Here is a 22,039-nt window from a genome sequence, read left to right on the forward strand (position 1 = left end):
ATTCAGTTTTGGTCACCCTGTTATAGAAAAGCTGTTGTTAAGCTGGAAAGGGTGGAGTGAAGATTTATGAGGATGTTGCCAGGACTCGAGGGCCTGAGCTGTAGGGAGAGGTTGGGCAGGCTAGGACTTTATTCCTAGGAGCTCAAGAGATGAGGGGTGATCTTATAGAGGTGTATAAAACCATGAGGGGAATAGATAGGGTAAAAACATTTATCCAGAGTTGGGGAATTAAGAAAAAGGACGTAGAGAGTTAGATTTAGCTCTTACAGCTAAAGGAATGAAGGGATATGGGGAAAAAACAGAAATGGGATACTGATTTTATCCATGCCGCGATGGCTGCCTCGCCAACAGTCTGTCTGTTCTTTCGCATTTTTTTTTTTTTTTTCTGTGTTTTAGAAGTTTGTATTAATGTTCTCTGGTTTGTTTTATGTGGGGGGTGGTGGAGGGGGTCGGGGGAAACTTTGTTTCAGTCTCTTACCTTGCCGGAAATGCGATTGTTTTCCGGTCGTATCTCCGGTCATTCTGCGACCTAATATCATGGAGCTTGAGGCCTTGCTCGGGACTGACTTTGAGCCCCACCATCGGAGCCGATTCCTTGCCTGGGATCTACACTCCAACTACAGCCTGCAGCATTTAACATCAAGGAGCTCGCAGTCTCAGGTTGAGACCGAGTCGGGAGCTCCAAAGTCACAGAAGATTTTGAGCAATCCCGACCCGGGGTTCGATCGCCCGGCGCGGCGGAGCTGAGATCCCCCCGATGCAAGAGCTTGATCGCCCCGACGTGAAGGGCCCGCCGCCGGCTACGGGAGTCAAGATCGTCTCGTCATCGGAAGGCCCGAGGCCCCCGACCGCGGGAGAACAATAAGCGAGTTCGGTATTCCGACTGCGCATGCCCGGGTCATAGGTCACTAGCTATAAAAGAGTCTTGGCAACGGTGGTGCTGCATTGTGTGCAGGCTTGCGTTTCGTCCGTAGTTGGGTCGGGGTCGGCTCTCCGTCGCTGCGGGTGCTGTTGAGTTGCTGTTGGGGCATCCCCGTCCCGTCCCCAGTGTCCTGTACCTGTCCCGAGGTGTCCGGGGTGGCCCTGGGCTGGCGGGGTGGCCCCGGACTTGCAGCCAGCGCTGCAGCCGCTGGCTCCAGCTCGGCTCTGCCTATCCCACCGGATTGGTCCCGCAAGCCCTGCACCTCCACCCCCTTCCCCTCAGTCCGACACCAAGATCCTGCTGAAGATGGGCAGCCACCAGGCCTGCTCGAAACCGGGCTGCTGCTGGAGTCGGGGAAGGGCTCCTGCCAGCCAGGCGCAGGCCGGGCGCCCGCTGGAGCTGCGGGTACTGTTGGTGATGGTGGTGCTGGGGTTGCCGCTTCTCCACGGTGGGCCTGGGGACCAGTGTCCCGTCGGTCCGGCGTCTTCAGTGGGGAGGAGGAACCGGGGACCGGTGATGGTTCGGTAGCGCTTGATTGCCCCTCCCCCCCAGTCATCCACCCCCCTCCCCTCCCCCTGGCCCACCCGGTCGGTCTCTCTGCCCCCCCCCCCCCCGGTCTCCCAATGAAGAAAAACAAACACAAAAATCGGACCAAAAGTATACTCATTGTATCTCTAGCGCTGAGATCTATTTACCGTTATAGCTTATGACTTTTGACAAATCCCATGATTCCTTGCATTTTTCAGAATACCGAACTCGCTTATGGAGGGAAGAGATTGAACATTTTTTTCGCCTTCCATCACAGTGAGGAATGTGGAGGAGTAACTGTGGTGGAAGTTTATGTTAAAATGTTTTTTGTGTGTTCTGTTGCTTTTTATTAGTATGACTGTATGGCAAATCAAATTACTCATATGTTGCAAAACTTGGCTAATATGATTATGATGATCAGCCAAGATCTTATTGAATGGCGGTGCTAGCTCGAATGGCCGAATGGCCTACCCCTGCACCTATTTTTCTATGATTCGATGTTTCTATGTAGGCTTGAGATGAGAGGGAAAAGATATAATAGGAACCTGAGAAAAACTTTTTATATGGGTATATGGAGGTGGTTGAGGCAGTACTATAACAACATTTAAAATACATTTGTATAGATACATGGATAGGAAATGTTTAGAGGGATATGGTCCAAACACGGACTCGTGTGAATGTTGGTTGGTATGGACAAGTTGGCCCGCAGGGCCTGTTTCCATGCTGTATGACTATGATGCAAGTATCAAACCAAAATGTTTTAACTTTAATCTGAGAAGCACTCAAGCCCTTGCGGCACCAAGCGGTCCTGGAAAGCTTAAAAGGTACCTGTGGACACTGTGCGCTCACTCCAGGGACACAAGGGCACATACATAAGCCCGCAAGAGGGTTGGGCCGCCGGACTGGGTGGGGCCCCTGACTGCCATGACCCACCAATGGCCAGTTTGGCCAGTCCTTGCTGTACACCCACCAAGAGATCCCCTGGCCCCCTCCACACTGGGGGGGAGGGGGGAGGGGCAAAGATCAGCAGAATGGGGCTGAAGTTTTGGTAATACATTGTGGAAACAGGCCCACCGAGCCCACACTGACCAGCAATCACCCATACACTAGCATTGTCCTACACACTAGGGAGAATTAACAGAAGCCAATTAGCCTAAAACTCGCACGTCTTTGGAGTGTTGGAGGAAACCGGAGCACTTGGAGGAAACCCAACGCGGTCAGAGGGAGAACATGCAAACTCCGTACAGACAGCACCAGTAGTCAGGATCAAACTTGGGTCTCTGGCGCCGTGAGACAGCAATTCTACCACTACGCCGATGTGCCATATATTTGATCTGATTTGATAGTATGAAAAACAATGGATTTCTCACTGTACCTCAGTACACACAAGAATAAAGAGTCTCAGTACATGTGACAATAATAAACCTAAAGCTAAAAGGAACAATTTGTGATTGCAGAACATTTAGCGATCTTAATAAAGGGAATTGACCTTTTAAAATATGCATCTTACATTAACTATTAAAGCCATTAAACATCCATTAGTGCATCCACTTTCAACAGAAGGGCAATGATACAAAATGGTGAAAACCTAGCCATAAAAATAGCTTAATAGATGAGATGCCTGAAATAAATTCAGTCTTTATCAGTGCTATTCAGGGTCGGTAGTAAACGCTACGTACAACTGTTATACATCAATAGGTTGTTTTATCTCTATATAACGTGGCCAGCAGTCTCCAATAATTCAACCCAGATGAGTACAAATGTATTTTCAATTTGGTGAACAGGGTTCATGGTAATGACAAAGGAATATCGTGGACAGACCATCTTTCAAAGAGGCCAAAGGAAGCAATCTGACTCCACCCTGTGCTCCCCTTTGTGTGGGGCTTTGCAGATATTCTGTACATCCCTGCTTCCCTTGCACAGCCCTATTTGCAACACAACAATTTCTATATTTAGTTGGTATTATTCGTGGTGGTTGTTTCAACTAGGTCATCGGCAAATCAAATAAATCGCATTTTAATTTAATTACCACCACAGTTTAAAAAAAGGTAGACATATTCTTTCTGTGCTTGCCCCAATTTGTTGCGTGTTCTGCAAACCTTCAATTAAAATACCTCTCTCCTCTTGTCATCATAATGCAATATAACGGGATTTTATATTCTCCCCCGATATCATCTGCCAATCTATACACGCACAGCAGTGATCCCCATTCACTGCAGCGAATTCCAAATAGCAGGGGGGGGGGGAAATGGTCGGCAGATTTATAAGTAATTCAGATTTAATTGTTTCTAAAAAGGTCAGGATCTGCTAATGGGTGTGAGTTTATGCACCTTAACAGCTCATTAGAAATAAATTATATTTTTGGATCCAAGTCCCTCAGCTGAGAGGAAACAAAAATAAGAAGGATTTAATCTGCAAACCGTTTCTCTTTTAGAATGAGCCCAATTCAAAGCTGAAGGTAAAGCTCATGTATTAATCCTTTTTTTTCATTGAGACATGTTACCACTTTAATTGACTGATAGTTGAATCTTTAACAGTACAAAGCTGAAATTGCACATTGTTTAAACTGAGCATACGAGAGGTTCGACTTTATTTGTCTGGCCAAGATGATGAAATATCTCCCTGCTTATAGATTCTCCACTGTCACCCAGTGCAGAAACCGGAGAGTCATAGTGTCATCCAGCACAGAAACAGGCCCTTCGGCCTTACTCGTCCATGCCAACCTAGATGCCAGATTTACACTAGTCCCATTTGCCCACATTTGGCCCATGTCCCTCAAAACATTTCCAATGGATGTACCTGTCCATAAAAAGACACAGTGCTGAAGTAACACAGCGTGTCAGGCAGCATCTCTGAAGAACATGGATAGGTGACATTTCGGATAGGGACCCTTCTTCAGACTGAATTCCTTCTCCCCCTTTTGCAGCTTTCTTCCACCCACCCCAACACCCCCTGCCCCGCCCATCCACCCCCAATCAGTCTGAGGAAGGGTCTGGAACTGAAATGTCACCTAACAGTGTTCTCCAGAGATGCTACCTGACCCGCTGAGCTACTCCAACATTTTGTGTCTTATTTTCCCTCTGCATTTGTGTACGAAATCGTGAGAGGAATACATCAGGTAGATGCACAGAGTCTCTTGCCCAGTGTAGGGGAATCAAGAACCAGAGAACATGGGTTTAAAGTGGGGGTGGGAGATTTAATAAGAACCCGAGGGTTAACTTTTTTTATATATACAAAGGGTATGGAACGAGCTGCCGTAGGTGATAGTTGAAGCAGGGACTATCACAACGTTGAATAAACATTTATACAGTAACATGGATAGGGCAGGTTTAGAGGGATATGGGCCAAACGCAGGCAGGTGGGACTAGTGGAGATGGGACATGTAGGTTGGTGTGGGCAAATTGGGCCGAAGTGTATGTGTCCATGACTATCTTGTGTAGGAAGGAACTGCAAATGCTGGTTTAAACTGAAGATAGACATAGAATACTGAGTAACTCATCACTATGGAGGAACTCATCACGAGAGAAGGAATAGCTGACGGGAAATATCACCCATTCCTTTTCTCCAGAGATGCTGCCTGTCCCGCTGAGTTTCTCCAGAATTTTGGGTCCATCTTCTGTGACTATCTTGTTTGGGCAGCTTCTCACAATCCATATTTTTCCGAAGAATAACCACCCCTGACTCTGTCTGATGAAGTGTTTCAACTCCAGACGTCACTTAGTCTTCTTCAGAGATGCGGCCTGACCTGTTGAGTTATTCCAGCATTTCGTGTCTATCTTTGGTGTAAACCAGCATCTGCAGTTCCTCCTTGCACATCACTTTGTGTATCAACCAGTATCTGCAGTCCCTTGTTTCTGCGTGGTACCTGTCCAAATATCTTTTAAATGCTGATATAGTATGAGAGTACACTACGTTTAAAAAAAAAAATCTGGGTGCTTTGGATACACACCTGTCACTAGCTCTTCCAAGCTGGATACTTTCCTCAGCCCATCGATGGTGTAGATGACACGAACTCCCTGGGGCAGATTGACATTGTCGGAGAGAGTCCGGGTGAGATCAGCCAGCAGCGCCTCGAAGGAGCGGACGCGGTCCTGAGACACCGCATAGACGATGCCTTTGAAATAGCGGTCCCCGTTGCGGTAAAAACGCACTTTCTTGGCCTTTTTCTCGGAGCTAAGCGTTTGCAGGGTCCGGGTTCGGTAGAAGCTGCAGTGGGCACTGTGTGTGGGGCTGGGTAACCCATTGAGACGGGAGCCCCGGCCGTATCTCAAAGCCTTGTCTCGCTCGTCAAAATGCTCGAACTCCAGGTCTCTGTCCATGTCCAGCTGATCTGCAATTATTTTTTTAGAGCAAAAATAAAAAGAACGTATACATTTATCTTTATCTCCCAACACCAGGTTGCTTTTCTAACAAAGGAATATCATCACTTAACTCGGAGGGGAAAACAGCCCTCGTTGCAAGATATTCAATTAAAAAAAATATTTCCTATGCTGCAAATCAACACTGAATTCAGAGAGAAAGCCCTCTTCAACAAATAATCCATTTAATAAAAAAATATTCATTCCACATTTTCTAAGGCAGCACTGGGGAGGGGGGAGAGGGAGCTTTCGTGACAAAATAGTCAATTAAAAATATATATTTTACACGGTACAAGCCAACACTTACTCAAAAGGAGGAAAAGCTCTCGTTACAAATAGTAAATTAAAGAATACATTTAGAAAATATTTATTTTGCATTCTGCAAACCACTTAAATTTAGAAGGGGGAACACGCTTCACAGAATAATTAATCTACATTTAATTCAGGGCGGGTGGGTGAAGAAGCCCTCTTTACGAAATAATGAATACAAATATTTATTTTACATGTTGCAAATCAACATTTAATTCAATGGAAGAAAAGCCCTTAAAAAAATAATAAAAATATATTTTGCATTCTGCAGGCTGCGGTTTAAAGCCACTGGATATTGCAAGAAGAAATGTAACGTGATACATACATATCTGCAGGTAGAGGTGGGTCCCTTTTATGCCAGGGGTTTTCTTCTCAATTAACGTTATTAGGTGAAAGAGGTGCTGCTTGCCTTTGTTGTGTCTCCGGAGCTCTCGGTATTAGTTCTGGGTGTTGGAAGGGGGGATGAGACGGGGCGAGGGCAGCAGCTGCTTGCTTCTTCCGCCGCTGCTGACTGCCTGCTATTTGAATTGGCCCATTTACATTCACCCTTCGCACCACACACTCCCTCCTCTCATCCTCCCCAGAGAAAGTATTCACCGGTTTAAATCACATCCCGGCTCATCCGGCTTGTGGACAGAAACCACATCCAAGTTGTTTCAACTAAAGATACTAGCCAGCGTTAACGCTGACTGATGTTGAGATGGAGAATAGAGAATGCAGAGGTGAATTGCAACATTTAACGATGTTATACAAAAGAGAAACATTTATGTGAAAGAGAAAAGTGAATTGCAACATGTAAGCAATGTTATACAAAAGAGAAACATTCATATGAAAGGGGAAAGTGAATTGCAACTTATAAGCCAATGTTATACAAAAGAGAAACATTATATAAAAGGGAAAAGTGAATTGCAACATTTTAGCAATGTTACACAAAAGAGAAACATTTACATTGAGAAAGGGTGAATTGCAACATTTTAGCAATGTTATAAAATCAAATGAATTCTTCCTGTCGAGAGCTCTTCAAGCACTTGTGATCTATACCAAAAGTCCATCTTATGATTTAAAAAAATGGCATGCTCCTGGAGAGAGTACCTGTCCAAATGTTTCTTAAATGTTTCTTACCTCCTGCATCAGCTTGTTCCATATACCGAACACCCTTTGTGTAAAAAAGTTACCTGTGGTCCAAGGAATAGTCCCAGCCTACTCAACCTCTCCCTGGAGCTCAGGCACACTAACTGGCAACATCCTCGTAAATCGTCTCTGCACCCTTTTCAGCTTGACACCATCTTACCATAACAAGGTGACCAAACCAACATCTTGTATAACTGCAACATGATGTCCCACCTTCTAAGCTCAATACTCTGATGAAGGCAAATGTGCCCTTTTGACCATCCTATTTACCTGTGGTGCCATTTTCAAGGAACTATGTACCTACACTCCTAGATCCCTCTGCTCTACAACACTCCCCAGAGACCTACCCTTCACCGTGACAGTGTAGGTCCTGCCCATGTTAGACTTCCCAAAATCCCACACCTCACTTTTCTGTTTAAAAAAGTATATCTTTTTTTAAAAAATGTAATCATGCAAAGTAAAATTATGCCAGTTTTCCATTCCACACATGGCAATGCTTTCTCTACATAATTTAAAACATGAGTTGAGTAGATTGTTTGAAAGAGTTATGTCAGACTATCCCATGGGATACCGGTTGAGATACAGTATGTGATGGTTTATTGGTTTAGTGTTTGGCAATGGAATAATCCGAGAACAATTACAGCAGCAGTAAATAATAGAGTTGTGTCTGATAATGTATTACCTGATTTGGGCCTAATAGCATTATGTAATGGCTCTTTGTCATTGACTAAGGTGAATGTACAGTTTTTTACCCAGGGTGGGAGAACCAAGAACCAGAGGGCATAGACACAAAGTGCTGGAGTAACTCAACATCACTGGAGAAAAATGAATCGGTGACATTTCGTGACTGAACCCTTCTTAAGACCATGCAGGTTTAATGTGAGAGGGGAAAGATTTAATAGGAACATGAGGGGCAACTTTTTCACACTTAGGGTGGTGGGCGTATGGAAAGAGCTGCCAGAGGAGGTAGATGAGGCAGGTACTATCACAACATTTAAAATACATTTGGACAGGTACATGGATAGGACAGATTTAGAATGATATGGGCCAAATGGGTCAAATTGGATAGGAATTGATTCTGGGAGAAGCTTTCATGATCTACATGGAGGAATTGACTTGAGGACTCTGAGAACACAGTACAAGCACTATGGTGATCTATAACACTATAACACAATTCAAAAGACATGTAGGTAAGAACTGCAGATGCTGGTTTAAATCAAAGATAGACACAAAATGCTGGAGTAACTCAGCAGGACAGGCAGTATCTCTGAACAGAAGGAATGGGTGACGTTTTGGGTTGAGACCCTTCTTCAGAAGGGTCTCGACCCGAAACATCACCCATTCCTTCTCTCTATAGATGCTGCCTGTCCCGCTGAGACACTCCAGCATTTTGTGTCTATCTACCATTCGAAAAACATTAGGACAAGTTGGGCCAATGGGCCTGATTCCGTGCTGTATGCTTCTATGACTATGTTCAAGTAAAGGGCAAGGCTTACAATATCACCAAAAATGGAAAAGGATGTTAAAAAAAAGTAAATTAGGACAAATATAAAAATAGCAATTATGTTATACCATATCTGAGATTTCAAACGCTGAAACATGTGAAAGAACAGAAAGCCTGAATAATCTGTGGCATATCACACTTAGTTTTTAGTTTAGCTTAGAGATGCAACAAGGAAACAGATCCTTCAGCCCACCTCTGAAGAAGGGTCTCGACCCGAAATGCATCCATTCCTTCTCTCCAGAGATGTTGCCTGTCCCACTGAGTTACTCCAGCATTTTGTGTCCATCTTCAGCCAACCAAGTCCATGCCGACCATCGATCACCCATTCACAGTTCTGTGTTATCCCTGAAGAAGCCTCCTTCCTCTAAACTCTTTTCCTATTAGGAACTTACAATAAAGTCATAGAGCGAATCAAGATAATATATTAAGATGAATTGTCAGTTGAAGAAAATGATGGTAAAGTGAAGCATAAGGTACGAAGTTAATATGAAGCATAAGGGGTGACATTAGACCAAGCTGTGGCAGAATGTTGGGAGCTACAAAAGTCTTCATAGGAAGAGCGCGGTTGTGGTCCTTGTCTCGAGGTGCCGCGGCACTAGCTCGAAGGCTCGTCAGTTGGTGAGACTGGGAGGGAGCTGGAGAAATCGGATGCGAGGAGCAAGGGCCAGTAGGAGGATGAACTGGGGTAATATCTGCAGGGCCTCTAAGGTTGGTTGCAGGTGGCACGCCCTGGCACACAAAGATGGCCAGGTGAGCTGAGGAGAGAGATATTGGTTCACGGGAACTATTCCAATAAACCAAGCGCGTGGGCCGACCGCATTTTAGACTGAATAACGGTGCATGTGCAACATATGCAAAAATAATTTCACTATGCAGTCGCGGTATGTGACAAATAAGGCACCATTGAACTACTGTCCTGCTGTACTTGTAGTTTAGTTTGGTTTAGGGATGGAAGATGGAAAATGACCCTTCGGCTCACCGAGTCCATGCCGACCATCGATCACCAGTTCACATTAGTTCTACATTATTATACTTTCTCATCCACTCCCTACACATTAGGGTGAATTATGCAGAGACCACTTAACCTACAATCCTGTATGACTTTGGGATGTGGGAGAAGAGGAAACCCATGTGGTCACAGGGAGAATGTGCAAACTCCACACAGACAATACCCGAGGTCAGGATTGAACCTAGGTCTCTGCTGCTGTGGGGCAGCAGTTCTACCTGCTGTACCACTGCACCGTCTAGTATGTTTTTACTGGATTGTATCCAAAACAAATATTTTCACTGTGCCTCGGCACACGTGACAATAAAGTATCATCATCATCACCACTTAGTTGATGTTGGATATTCACTAGCATTAGAACATAGAATAAATAGTACAACACAGGAACAGACCCTTCATCCCACAATTTGGTCCCCTAATTTGGGGAAGGACATTATTGCTATTGAGGGAGTGCAGCGTAGGTTTACAAGGTTAATTCCCGGGATGGCGGGACTGTCATATGCTGAGAGAATGGAGCAGCTGGGCTTGTACACTCTGGAGTTTAAAATGATGAGAGGGCATCTCATTGAAACATATAAGATTGTTAAGGGTTTGGACACGCCAAAGGCAGGAAACATGTTTCCGACATTGGGGGAGTCCAGAACCAGGGGCCACAGTTTAAGAATAAGGAGTAAGCCATTTAGAACGGAGACGAGGAAACACTTTTTCTCACAGAGAGTGGTGAGTCTGTGGAATTCTCTGCCTCAGATTGGTGGAGGCAGATTCTCTGGATGCTTTCAAGAGAGAGCTAGATAGGGCTCTTAAAAATAGTGGAGTCAGGGGATATGGGGAGAAGGCAGGAACGGGGTACTGATTGGGGATGATCAGCCATGATCACATTGAATGGCAGTGCAGGCTCGAAGGGCCGAATGGCCTACTCCTGCACCTATTGTCTATTGTCTAATTTCTGTGCTGAACACAATGTCAAATTAAACACTGTAATATCAAGTTGGACTCTTCCTTGATTCCATGCCTTCTGGTTCGTGATTCCCCTACCCTGTGAAAAAGACTCTGTGCATTTTACCCTATCTATTCCCCTCATGTTTGCATACACCTCTCCAGATATAGATAAGATCACCCCTCAGCCTCCTGCGCTCCAAGGAATTAAGTCTTAGCGTGCCCAACCTCTGGCCCTTAAGTCCTGGCAATATCCTCGTAAATCTTCCCTGCACTCTTTCCAGCTGAATAACAACCTTCCTACAGCAGGCGGCACAGTGGCAACAGCGGTAGAGTTGCTGCCTCACAGTGCCAGACACTCGGGTTCGATCCTGACTACAGGTGCTGCCTGTATGGAGTTTGTATGTTCTCCCTGTGAACGCGTTGGTTTTCTCCAGGTGATCTGATTTTTTCCCACACACCAAAGAAGTACATGTTTGTAGGTTAATTGGTTAAATTGTAAAATTGTCCCTAGTGTGTAGGATTGTGTTAGTGTATGGGACGATCGCTGGTTGGCACGGACTCGATAGGCCGAAGGGCCTGTTTCTGTTCTGTGTGAATCTATGTCTGGGATTGTGAATCCTGCGCACATTTTTAGGAACCTTTCAGTTTTTTTCTTTCTTCTCAAATGACGTGCTTTGAAGTGAGTGAAAGAATATTGTTAAATCTATCCTGAGGCACCACCGATTTTTATTTTAGTAACTTGTGAACATTGATAAATCAAACAGTGGGCGTACAGAAGCACATTTTATTCAGTCAATCAGATGGCAAACCTAACTGCTGCACTTAATTCAGAAAATACAGACAACGGTATGTAATTAGGGAATAATGGAGAGCAGAGAAAGTCTCGGTCTGTGACTAATGAGCAGGTGGATAAGAAGTTCTAACTGAACTAGATCTTGGAATCGTTTTCAGGTCGAAATTAGATTGTGATTCACAAGAAAGTTTCAATGTGAAGCTCCAAGCTGGAAAGGATGCAGAAAAAGATTTACAAGGATGTTGCTGGGACTCGAGGGCCTGAGCTATAGGGAGAGGTTGGGCAGGTTGGGACTTTATTCCTTGGAGCAAAGGAAGATGAGGGTACAAAATCATGAGAGGAATAGATCAGGGAAATGCACACAGTCTTTTGCTCAGAGCAGGGGAATTGAGGACCAGAGGATATAGGTTTAAAGTGATGGGGGAAATATTTAATAGGAACCTGAGGGGCAACGTATTTGCACAAAGGGTGGCGAGTGTATGGAACGAGCTGCTAGAGAAGGTAGTTGAAGCAGGTTCTATCAAAAATTTAAGAAGTATGGGCGGAAAGGCCTGTTTCCACACTGCATAACTCTACAACTCCATGAAAGTATTAGTACTTCAAGTTTGGTTTATTTATTGTCACGTGTATAGAGAATACTGTGTATAGCTTGTTCTGCATGCTATCCAGTCAAATCACACTGTACAGGAGTATAATTGGTCCTCTTCTGGAACAGCACGCTTAGAGTCACCATGTTCCGGTGCCATCTTACAACTTTCAAGCCTCTGAAAAGTCGGATCTTGGCCCAAGGAGATCTGCAAATTATTATTTTCCTCACGTTGAGTCCCGTTATCCTGGCAGCACTGGATCGATGAAGTAGGGGTCGGCCTGGCCCAGCACAATGCTGTTGGCTCCTTCCACTGCCGTCCAATGCAGCTGCCGCAGGCTGCATTCGATCCGCTCGCTCACCCAGCAGCAGTAGGGCCTCCTGCAGCCGCCTCCACCAACACCACCACTGCCCGCAACCACCGCAAACGCATCAACCATCGTCTCCAGCCGTTGCCCCTCACTTCTGTGCGCCAAGGTTGCCGGGTCATGCTTGCTGAGCTGGAACTTTAGGGCGTTTCCGAGGGCATGGGAGGTGAGTTCATAGAAACATAGAAATTAGGTGCAGGAGTAGGCCATTCGGCCCTTCGAGCCTGCACCGCCATTCAATATGATCATGGCTGATCATCCAACTCAGTATCCCGTACCTGCCTTCTCTCCATACCCTCTGATCCCCTTAGTCACCTCTATAAGATCCCCTCTCAATCTCCTAAATTCTAGAGGGTATAAACCAAGTCTATCCAGTCTTTCTTCATAAGACAGTCCTGACATCCCAGGAATCAGTCTGGTGAACCATCTCTGCACTCCCTCTATGGCAATAATGTCCTTCCTCAGATTTGGAGACCAAAACTGTACGCAATACTCCAGGTGTGGTCTCACCAAGACCCTGTACAACTGCAGTAGAACCTCCCTGCTCCTATACTCAAATCCTTTTGCTATGAAAGCTAACATACCATTCGCTTTCTTCACTGCCTGCTGCACCTGCATGCCTACTTTCAATGACTGGTGTACCATGACACCCAGGTCTCGCTGCATCTCCCCTTTTCCTAATCGGCCACCATTTAGATAATAGTCTGCTTTCCTGTTTTTGCCACCAAAATGGATAACCTCACATTTATCCACATTATACTGCATCTGCCAAACATTTGCCCATTCACCCAGCCTATCCAAGTCACCTTGCAGGCTCCTAGCATCCTCCTCACAGCTAACACTGCCCCCCAGCTTAGTGTCATCTGCAAACTTGGAGATATTGCCTTCAATTCCCTCATCCAGATCATTAATATATATTGTAAATAGCTGGGGTCCCAGCACTGAGCCTTGCGGTACCCCACTAGTCACTGCCCGCCATTGTGAAAAGGACCCGTTTACTCCTACTCTTTGCTTCCTGTTTGCCAGCCAGTTCTCTATCCACATCAATACTGAACCCCCAATGCCGTGTGCTTTAAGTTTGTATACTAATCTCTTATGTGGGACCTTGTCGAAAGCCTTCTGGAAGTCTAGATACACCACATCCACTGGTTCTCCCCTATCCACACTGCTAGTTACATCCTCGAAAAATTCTATAAGATTCGTCAGACATGATTTACCTTTTGTAAATCCATGCTGACTTTGTCCAATAATTTCACCACTTTCCAAATGTGCTGCTATCCCATCTTTAATAACTGACTAGCAGTTTCCCCACTACCGATGTTAGACTAACTGTTCTGTAATTCCCCGTTTTCTCTCTCCCTCCCTTCTTAAAAAGTGGGGTTGCATTTGCTACCCGCCAATCCTCAGGAACTACTCCAGAATCTAAAGACTTTTGAAAGATTTTGTAAGTCCGGAGCTTCTGGACATCTGAATTTCCCTGAGGGGATCAATAAAGTATTTATTATTATTATTATTATTTATTAAGATTATTACTAATGCATCCACTATTTCTGGAGCTACTTCCTTAAGTACTCTGGGATACAGCCTATCTGGCCCTGGGGATTTATCGGCCTTTAATCCATTCAATTTACCCAACACGACTTCCCGACTAACCTGGATCTCACGCAATTCCTCCAACTCCTTTGACCCGCGGTCCCCTGCTATTTCCGGCAGATTATTTATGTCTTCCTTAGTGAAGACGGAACCAAAGTAGTTATTCAATTGGTCCGCCATATCCTTGTTCCCCATGATCAACTCACCTGTTTCTGACTGCAAGGGACCTACATTTGTGTGGAGGACTGCATCCCTACAAAAACCTTCCGAGTGTTTCCCAATCAGAAACCTTGGATGTACTTTGAGATCCGCACTCTCCTGAAGTCCAGACACAGGGCATTCACATCCAACGATACAGTGGCCTACATGAAGACCAGATACGACCTTGGTAAGGCCATCAAAAAGGCCAAAAGGGACTTCTGCTCCAAACTGGAGGACGAGACAGATGATCGGCAGCTGTGGCAGGGTCTGAATGCAATCACCTCCTACAAGGCAAAACCAGGAGGCAGCTCGAATGCCGGTGTAACATCACTCCCTGACGAGCTCAATGCGTTTTACGCACGCTTTGACAGGGAGAATACTGATGTGCCTTCCCGATCCCCCATTCGCTGTGATGGCATTTCAGTCTCAGTCACAGAGGCCGATGTCAGGAAATCCTTCAGAGGGGTGAACCCCCGAAAAGCACCTGGACCTGATGGTATACCCGGCCGTGTTCTAAAAACCTGTGCGGACCAACTGCCGGGAGTTTTTACGGACATTTTCAACCTCTCACTTCTGAGGTCTGAGGTCCACACCTGCTTTAAAAGGGCATCAATTATACCGGTGCCCAAGAAGAGTAAGGTGACGTGCCTCAATGACTATCGACCAGTGGCACTAACGCTGGTGGTGATGAAGTGCTTTGAGAGGTTGATCATGGAGCAAATCAACTCCTACCTCGACAAAAACCTGGACCCACTGCAGTTCGCGTACCGCCACAACAGATCAACGGTGGATGCGATCTTGCTGACCCTCCACTCCGCTCTGGACCACTTGGACAACAAAAACTCATATGTCAGGCTGTTATTCATTGATTACAGCTCGGCATTTAACACAATCATCCCCTCCAAACTGGTTACCAAACTCGCAGAACTGGGTCTCTGCGCATCCCTCTGCAACTGGATCCTCGACTTCCTCATCCACAGACCACAGTCTGTTCGTATTGGTGGAAATGTGCCAGCCTCGATAACAATCAGCACGGGAGCACCTCAAGGCTGCGTGCTCAGCCCCCTGCTGTACTCACTCTATACCCATGACTGCGTAGCGAACCACAGTGCGAACTCCATCATCAAGTTCGCTGACGACACCACTATTGTGGGGCGTATCACTGATGGGGATGAGTCAGAGTACAGAAGAGAGATCGAGCAACTGTCCATATGGTGCCAGCGCAATAACCTGGCCCTGAACACCAGCAAAACCAAGGAACTGATTGTGGACTTTAGAAGGAGTCTGAATTTCCCTGAGGGGATCAATAAAGTATTTATTATTATTATTATTATTTATTAAGATTATTACTAATGCATCCACTATTTCTGGAGCTACTTCCTTAAGTACTCTGGGATACAGCCTATCTGGCCCTGGGGATTTATCGGCCTTTAATCCATTCAATTTACTCAACACCACTTCCCGACTAACCTGGATCTCACGCAATTCCTCCAACTCCTTTGACCCGCGGTCCCCTGCTATTTCCGGCAGATTATTTATGTCTTCCTTAGTGAAGACGGAACCAAAGTAGTTATTCAATTGGTCCGCCATATCCTTGTTCCCCATGATCAACTCACCTGTTTCTGACTGCAAGGGACCTACATTTGTGTGGAGGACTGCATCCCTACAAAAACCTTCCGAGTGTTTCCCAATCAGAAACCTTGGATGTACTTTGAGATCCGCACTCTCCTGAAGTCCAGACACAGGGCATTCACATCCAACGATACAGTGGCCTACATGAAGACCAGATACGACCTTGGTAAGGCCATCAAAAAGGCCAAAAGGGACTTCTGCTCCAAACTGGAGGACGAGACAGATGATCGGCAGCTGTGGCAGGGTCTGAATGCAATCACCTCCTACAAGGCAAAACCAGGAGGCAGCTCGAATGCCAGTGTAACATCACTCCCTGACGAGCTCAATGCGTTTTACGCACGCTTTGACAGGGAGAATACTGATGTGCCTTCCCGATCCCCCATTCGCTGTGATGGCATTTCAGTCTCAGTCACAGAGGCCGATATCAGGAAATCCTTCAGAGGGGTGAACCCCCGAAAAGCACCTGGACCTGATGGTATACCCGGCCGTGTTCTAAAAACCTGTGCGGACCAACTGGCGGGAGTTTTTACGGACATTTTCAACCTCTCACTTCTGAGGTCTGAGGTCCCCACCTGCTTTAAAAGGGCATCAATTATACCGGTGCCCAAGAAGAGTAAGGTGACGTGCCTCAATGACTATCGACCAGTGGCACTAACGCCGGTGGTGATGAAGTGCTTTGAGAGGTTGATCATGGAGCAAATCAACTCCTACCTCGACAAAAACCTGGACCCACTGCAGTTCGCGTACCGCCACAACAGATCAACGGTGGATGCGATCTCGCTGACCCTCCACTCCGCTCTGGACCACTTGGACAACAAAAACTCATATGTCAGGCTGTTATTCATTGATTACAGCTCGGCATTTAACACAATCATCTCCTCCAAACTGGTTACCAAACTCACAGAACTGGGTCTCTGCGCATCCCTCTGCAACTGGATCCTCGACTTCCTCATCCACAGACCACAGTCTGTTCGTATTGGTGGAAATGTGTCAGCCTCGATAACAATCAGCACGGGAGCACCTCAAGGCTGCGTGCTCAGCCCCCTGCTGTACTCACTCTATACCCATGACTGCGTAGCGAACCACAGTGCGAACTCCATCATCAAGTTCGCTGACGACACCACTATTGTGGGGCGTATCACTGATGGGGATGAGTCAGAGTACAGAAGAGAGATCGAGCAACTGTCCATATGGTGCCAGCGCAATAACCTGGCCCTGAACACCAGCAAAACCAAGGAACTGATTGTGGACTTTGGAAGGAGTAGGAGGGGGACCCACAGCCCCATTTATATCAATGGGTCGATGGTTGAAAGGGTCAAGAACTTCAAATTCCTGGGGGTGCACATCTCTGAAGATCTTTCCTGGTCCGAGAACACTAACGCAATTATCAAAAAAGCTCATCAGCGCCTCTACTTCCTGAGAAGATTACGGAGAGTCGGATTGTCAAGGAAGACTCTCTCCAACTTCTACAGGTGCACAGTCGAGAGCATGCTGACCGGTTGCATCGTGGCTTGGTTCGGCAATTTGAGCGCCCTGGAGAGGAAAAGACTACAAAAAGTAGTAAACACTGCCCAGTCCATCATCGGCTCTGACCTTCCTTCCATCGAGGGGATTTATCGCAGTCGCTGCCTCAAAAAGGCTGGCAGTATCATCAAAGACCCACACCATCCTGGCCACACACTCATCTCCCTGCTACCTTCAGGTAGAAGGTACAGGAGCCTGAAGACTGCAACAACCAGGTTCAGGAATAGCTACTTCCCCTCAGCCATCAGGCTATTAAATCTGGCTCGGACAAAACTCTGATTATTAGCAACCACTTTCTGTTATTTGCACTACCAGTTTATTTATTCATGTGTGTATATATTTATATCATGGTATATGGACACATTTATCTGTTTTGTAGTAAATGCCTACTATTTTCTGTGTGTTTAAGCAAAGCAAGAATTTCATTGTCCTATACAGGGACACATGACAATAAACTCACTTGAACTTGAACTTGTTTTAACTAATCTCTTTCTTTTCACATATCTATAAAAACTTTTGCAGTCAGTTTTTATGTTCCCTGCCAGTTTTCTTTCATAATCTATTTTTCCTTTCCTAATTAAGCCCTTTGTCCTCCTCTGCTGGTCTCTGAATTTCTCCCAGTCCTCTGGTATGCTGCTTCTTCTGGCTAATTTGTACGCATCATCCTTCGCTTTGAAACTATCCCTGATTTCCCTTGTTATCCATGGATGCACTACCTTCCCTGATTTATTCTTTTGCCAAACTGGGATGAACAATTTTTGTAGTTCATCCATGCAGTCTTTAAATGTCTTCCATTGCATATCCACCGTCAACCCTTTTAGAATTAATTGCCAGTCAATCTTGGCCAATTCACGTCTCATACCCTCAAAGTTACCTTTCTTTAAGTTCAGAACCATTGTTTCTGAATTAACAATGTCACTCTCCATCCTAATGAAGAACTCAACCATATTATGGTCACTCTTGCCCAAAGGGGCACGTACAACAAGACTGCTAACTAACCCTTCCTCATTACTCAATACCCAGTCTAGAATAGCCTGCTCTCTCATTGGTTCCTCTACATGTTGCTTTAGAAAACTATCCCGCATACATTCCAAGAAATCCTCTTCCTCAGCACCCCTGCCAATTTGATTCACCCAATCTATATGTAGATTGAAGTCACCCATTATAACTGTTTTACCTTTGTTGCACGCATTTCTAATTTCCTGTTTGATGCCATCCCCAACTCCACTACTACTGGCCTGTTGTGGCCTGTACACAACTCCCACTAGCGTTTTCTGCCCCTTAGTGTTTCGCAGCTCTATCCATATCGATTCCACATCCTCCAAGCTAATGTCCTTCCTTTCCATTGTGTTAATCTCCTCTCAAACCAGCAATGCTACCCCACCTCCTTTTCCTTTCTGTCTATCCCTCCTGAATATTGAATATCCATGGATGTTCAGCTCCCAGCCTTGGTCACCCTGGAGCCATGTCTCCGTGATCCCAACTATATCATAATCATTAATGGCTATCTGCACGTTCAACTCATCCACCTTATTACGAATACTCCTTGCATTGAGACACAAAGCCTTCAGGCTTGTTTTTACAACGCTCTTACCCATTATACAATTATGTTGAAAAGTGGCCCTTTTTGATTTTTGCCCTGGTTTTGTCTGCCTGCCACTTTTACTTTTCACCTTGCTACCTATTGCTTCTACCCTCATTTTACACCCCCCTGCCTCTCTGCTCTTGTACCCATCCCCCTGCCACATTAGTTTAAATCCTCCCCGACAGCACTAGCAAACACTCCCCCAAGGACATTGGTTCCATTCCAGCCCAGGACCGCTCATGGACCGTTCACGGCTGCCGACTTTCTCCTTCATCTTCCACCGCCGCCTTTGGTGCATTGTTTCCGCATCACCGAAACAGGTCCTTCAACCCTATTCATCCATGCCAATCAATATGATGCTTCTGTTAAGAATATGAAAAGGAATACTTTATTAGGCACAGTGAGATTCTTTGCTTGCATACGCAATGGATACAAATAGCAGCCACCTACGACACTGACAAAGTTACAAAGCATGCAGGCTCCTCCTTTTGTCCCCCCTCCCCCCCAACAATTTCCCCACACTGGATCCCCATTGTCCTTTGTTCTCACCCCATTATACATTTTTCTCCCCCCAGCTCCCTCGAGGCGGTCCCCACATGCCGAGTCCTCCATTGTTCTTCCCCCACCCTCCCGACGGTCCCCCCACACCAGATCCCCATTGTTCTTCCCCATCCCCCTCATGGTGGTCCTCCATGCTCTCATCGACCATCGACCCCGGTTCGCCTGCGAGGCACCACCGCAAGGCTTCACCACTGCCGATGCCCCACTCCACGCATTTGGACAATATCCCTCTAAACCTTTCCTATCCGTGTACCATTCCAATCTATATCTATGAATCATATCTATCATATCTAGTAACTATTAAAACTCTGAGTATGTGTGTGTGTGCATGCGTGCGTGCGTGTGTGTGTATGTGTGTCATTTTGCCTTTGAAACGTATCTCCTTGAAAACCAGACGCAAAAACGCAGAGATTTTTGCAATTTCGGTAGGGGTTTAACTTATGAGTTCAGAAATCCACTCCCAAGATTTTGAATAAAATTGTTCACAAAACTCAATTTAAAAAATATAAACGCCGCTCACCAGCTGCTGACGTCACAATGCCCACATGTCCACCAATCCAGGCCCACCGGCCCTATGCCCCCCCCCCCCGCCCCCCCCCCCCGCCCCGCCCCGCCCCGCCCCGCCCCGCCCCGCCCCGCCCAGCCGCTGTGGATGAAAGGCGCAGAAAGATCGAGAAAAGAGAGTCAGAAGCCGGTGCTTCTTTGCTGTCAATGCCCGCTCCTGGGCGAACGGGTCTTGCCTTAGCGGCTTTAAAGGGGGGTTGTCAGCTGGCAGTTATCAACAGCTGCGGGCGCTGCGAGGCCGAGTTACATCAACACCCCCCCCCCCACCCCCCCTCCCGACACTCGCTGGCATTTGGGTCTCTGACTCCTTCTCACTCCCGCTGTCCATCTGTGTTGCTGTTCTGTGTTCCTCTCTGTGAATGAGCAAGTTCTGAAGATCCGGAGGACAGGCGAGATCCTGGGGAGGTGAAGAGGGGGAGTGGGGGAATTGAGGGAGAGGAGGGAGTAGGGAGGGAGAGGGGAAGGAAGAGAGGGAGAGGAGTGGGGGTGATAGGGAGTGGGGAATAAATGCCCCCCCTCTTCTCCCTCCCCTCTCCCCCTCCCTCCCCACTCTTCCCCCTCCCTCCACACTCTTCCCCCTCTCTCTCCTACCCCATCTCCCTCCTCCCCTCCATCCCTACCCCCTTCTCTCCACCCCATCTCCTCCCCACCCTCCCTCCCCCTCCCTTCCCCCCACCTCTCCCCCTCCCTTCCCCCCACCTCTCCCCCTCCCTTCCCCCCTTCCCTTCCCCCCTCTCTCTCTACTCCCATCTCTCTCACCCCTCCTCCCCCACCCTTCCCCCTCACCCACACTCTCTCTCCTCCTCCCCTCCAACCCCTCTCCCTCTGTCTCTTGCCCTTCTGTCTCTGCCCCTTTCTCTCTGTCTCTCCCCATTCTCTCTCTGCCCTCACTCTCTCCCCCCCCCCCCCCCACTCTAGACGCGCCTGCGAGTTGGGGGCTATGCGTCAGTGGATAGGGCGGTTATGGGGTAAAAGGAGCAAATTAATAATATTAATATAATATCAAGGGGGGTAGTTAGCGTGTGTGCGTGGGGGTAGTTAGTGTGTGTGACGCCACATGCCGCCTCCCCCAGCCCACCCCCCTCCCCCGCAACCACACATTGGGGGAACCGACCCAACGGGTCTGCACTTGGTCTAGTATACTTTTAAAAGAGTGTGTGTGTGTGTGTGTGTGTGTGTGACTGCATTTGAAACATATTTTCTCGAAAACCAGATGCAAATAGGCTGAGATTTTTTCATATTTCGGTAGCGATTTAACTTATGATTTCAGAAATTGACTCCCCTCTAAATTTGATCAATTATTCCCCCAGTTTTTTAATAAAGTTGTTCACAAAATGGACTGTTTTTTAAAAATCAAACCGCTGTGGCAGCTGCGGACGTCACAATGCCCTAGCTCGTGGCGTCACCCCTCCCCCGCACCCGATTAAAGCAGATGCTATCAACGGGCAGGCGCACTTTCCACCCTTCCACACCCCCCCGCCATTTTTTCGCCTCCCGCTGTGCTGCAGACCAAAGACCCAACGGTTCTGCACGTTGTCTAGTCTATCTATCTATATTACTAAAAGTCTGTTCTTGACCGGTTTTGGCCATCTGTGCTGCGATTTCTGAGAGAACGCCGCCACCTACGGCCATAATTTTTGGCCACCTTGCTCAGAGCCCCCCTCCGCCGCATGTGTGCCGAGGATTTTTCCCGTCGATTAAAAATGATAGAGATATTAATGTTTTTACAAATTTTCCCCATTCTCTCTGCTGCCCCCGCTGGCGGCAGGGGGGAGGGACTATAAAACCAGGAAGTGGTGTGCCTCACTCACTCTTCAAGATGGAGGAAGGGAGAGGGTCACGTTTCTCTGAGCTGTGAATAACACTGAACACATGTCAACTCAAATGCAAGTGCCCTTAGTGGTTATAAAATGCTTGCAGAATGTGTCTATTGGT

General features: G+C 46.7%; 1 protein-coding gene across 2 annotated transcripts in view; it reads right to left on the minus strand.

The window, feature by feature from the left end:
* The window catches only part of dclk1 (doublecortin like kinase 1), a 183,738-nt gene extending 177,077 nt beyond the window's left edge, over positions 1-6,661 (minus strand). The window contains exons 1-2 of one of the 2 annotated variants that reach the window (XM_033022909.1): positions 6,443-6,661; positions 5,400-5,780 (exon numbers count right to left, since the gene is read on the minus strand). In XM_033022909.1, the coding sequence (XP_032878800.1) occupies positions 5,400-5,769 (370 nt within the window). In that variant the 5' untranslated portion in view covers positions 5,770-5,780; positions 6,443-6,661. The remainder of the gene's footprint in view (positions 1-5,399; positions 5,781-6,442) is intronic. The other variant, XM_033022908.1, reaches the window with a different exon arrangement.
* Between the last annotated feature and the right edge of the window lie 15,378 nt (positions 6,662-22,039).

The sequence above is a fragment of the Amblyraja radiata genome, chromosome 6 (assembly GCF_010909765.2).
Source record: "Amblyraja radiata isolate CabotCenter1 chromosome 6, sAmbRad1.1.pri, whole genome shotgun sequence".
Classification (NCBI taxonomy): Eukaryota; Metazoa; Chordata; class Chondrichthyes; order Rajiformes; family Rajidae; genus Amblyraja; species Amblyraja radiata.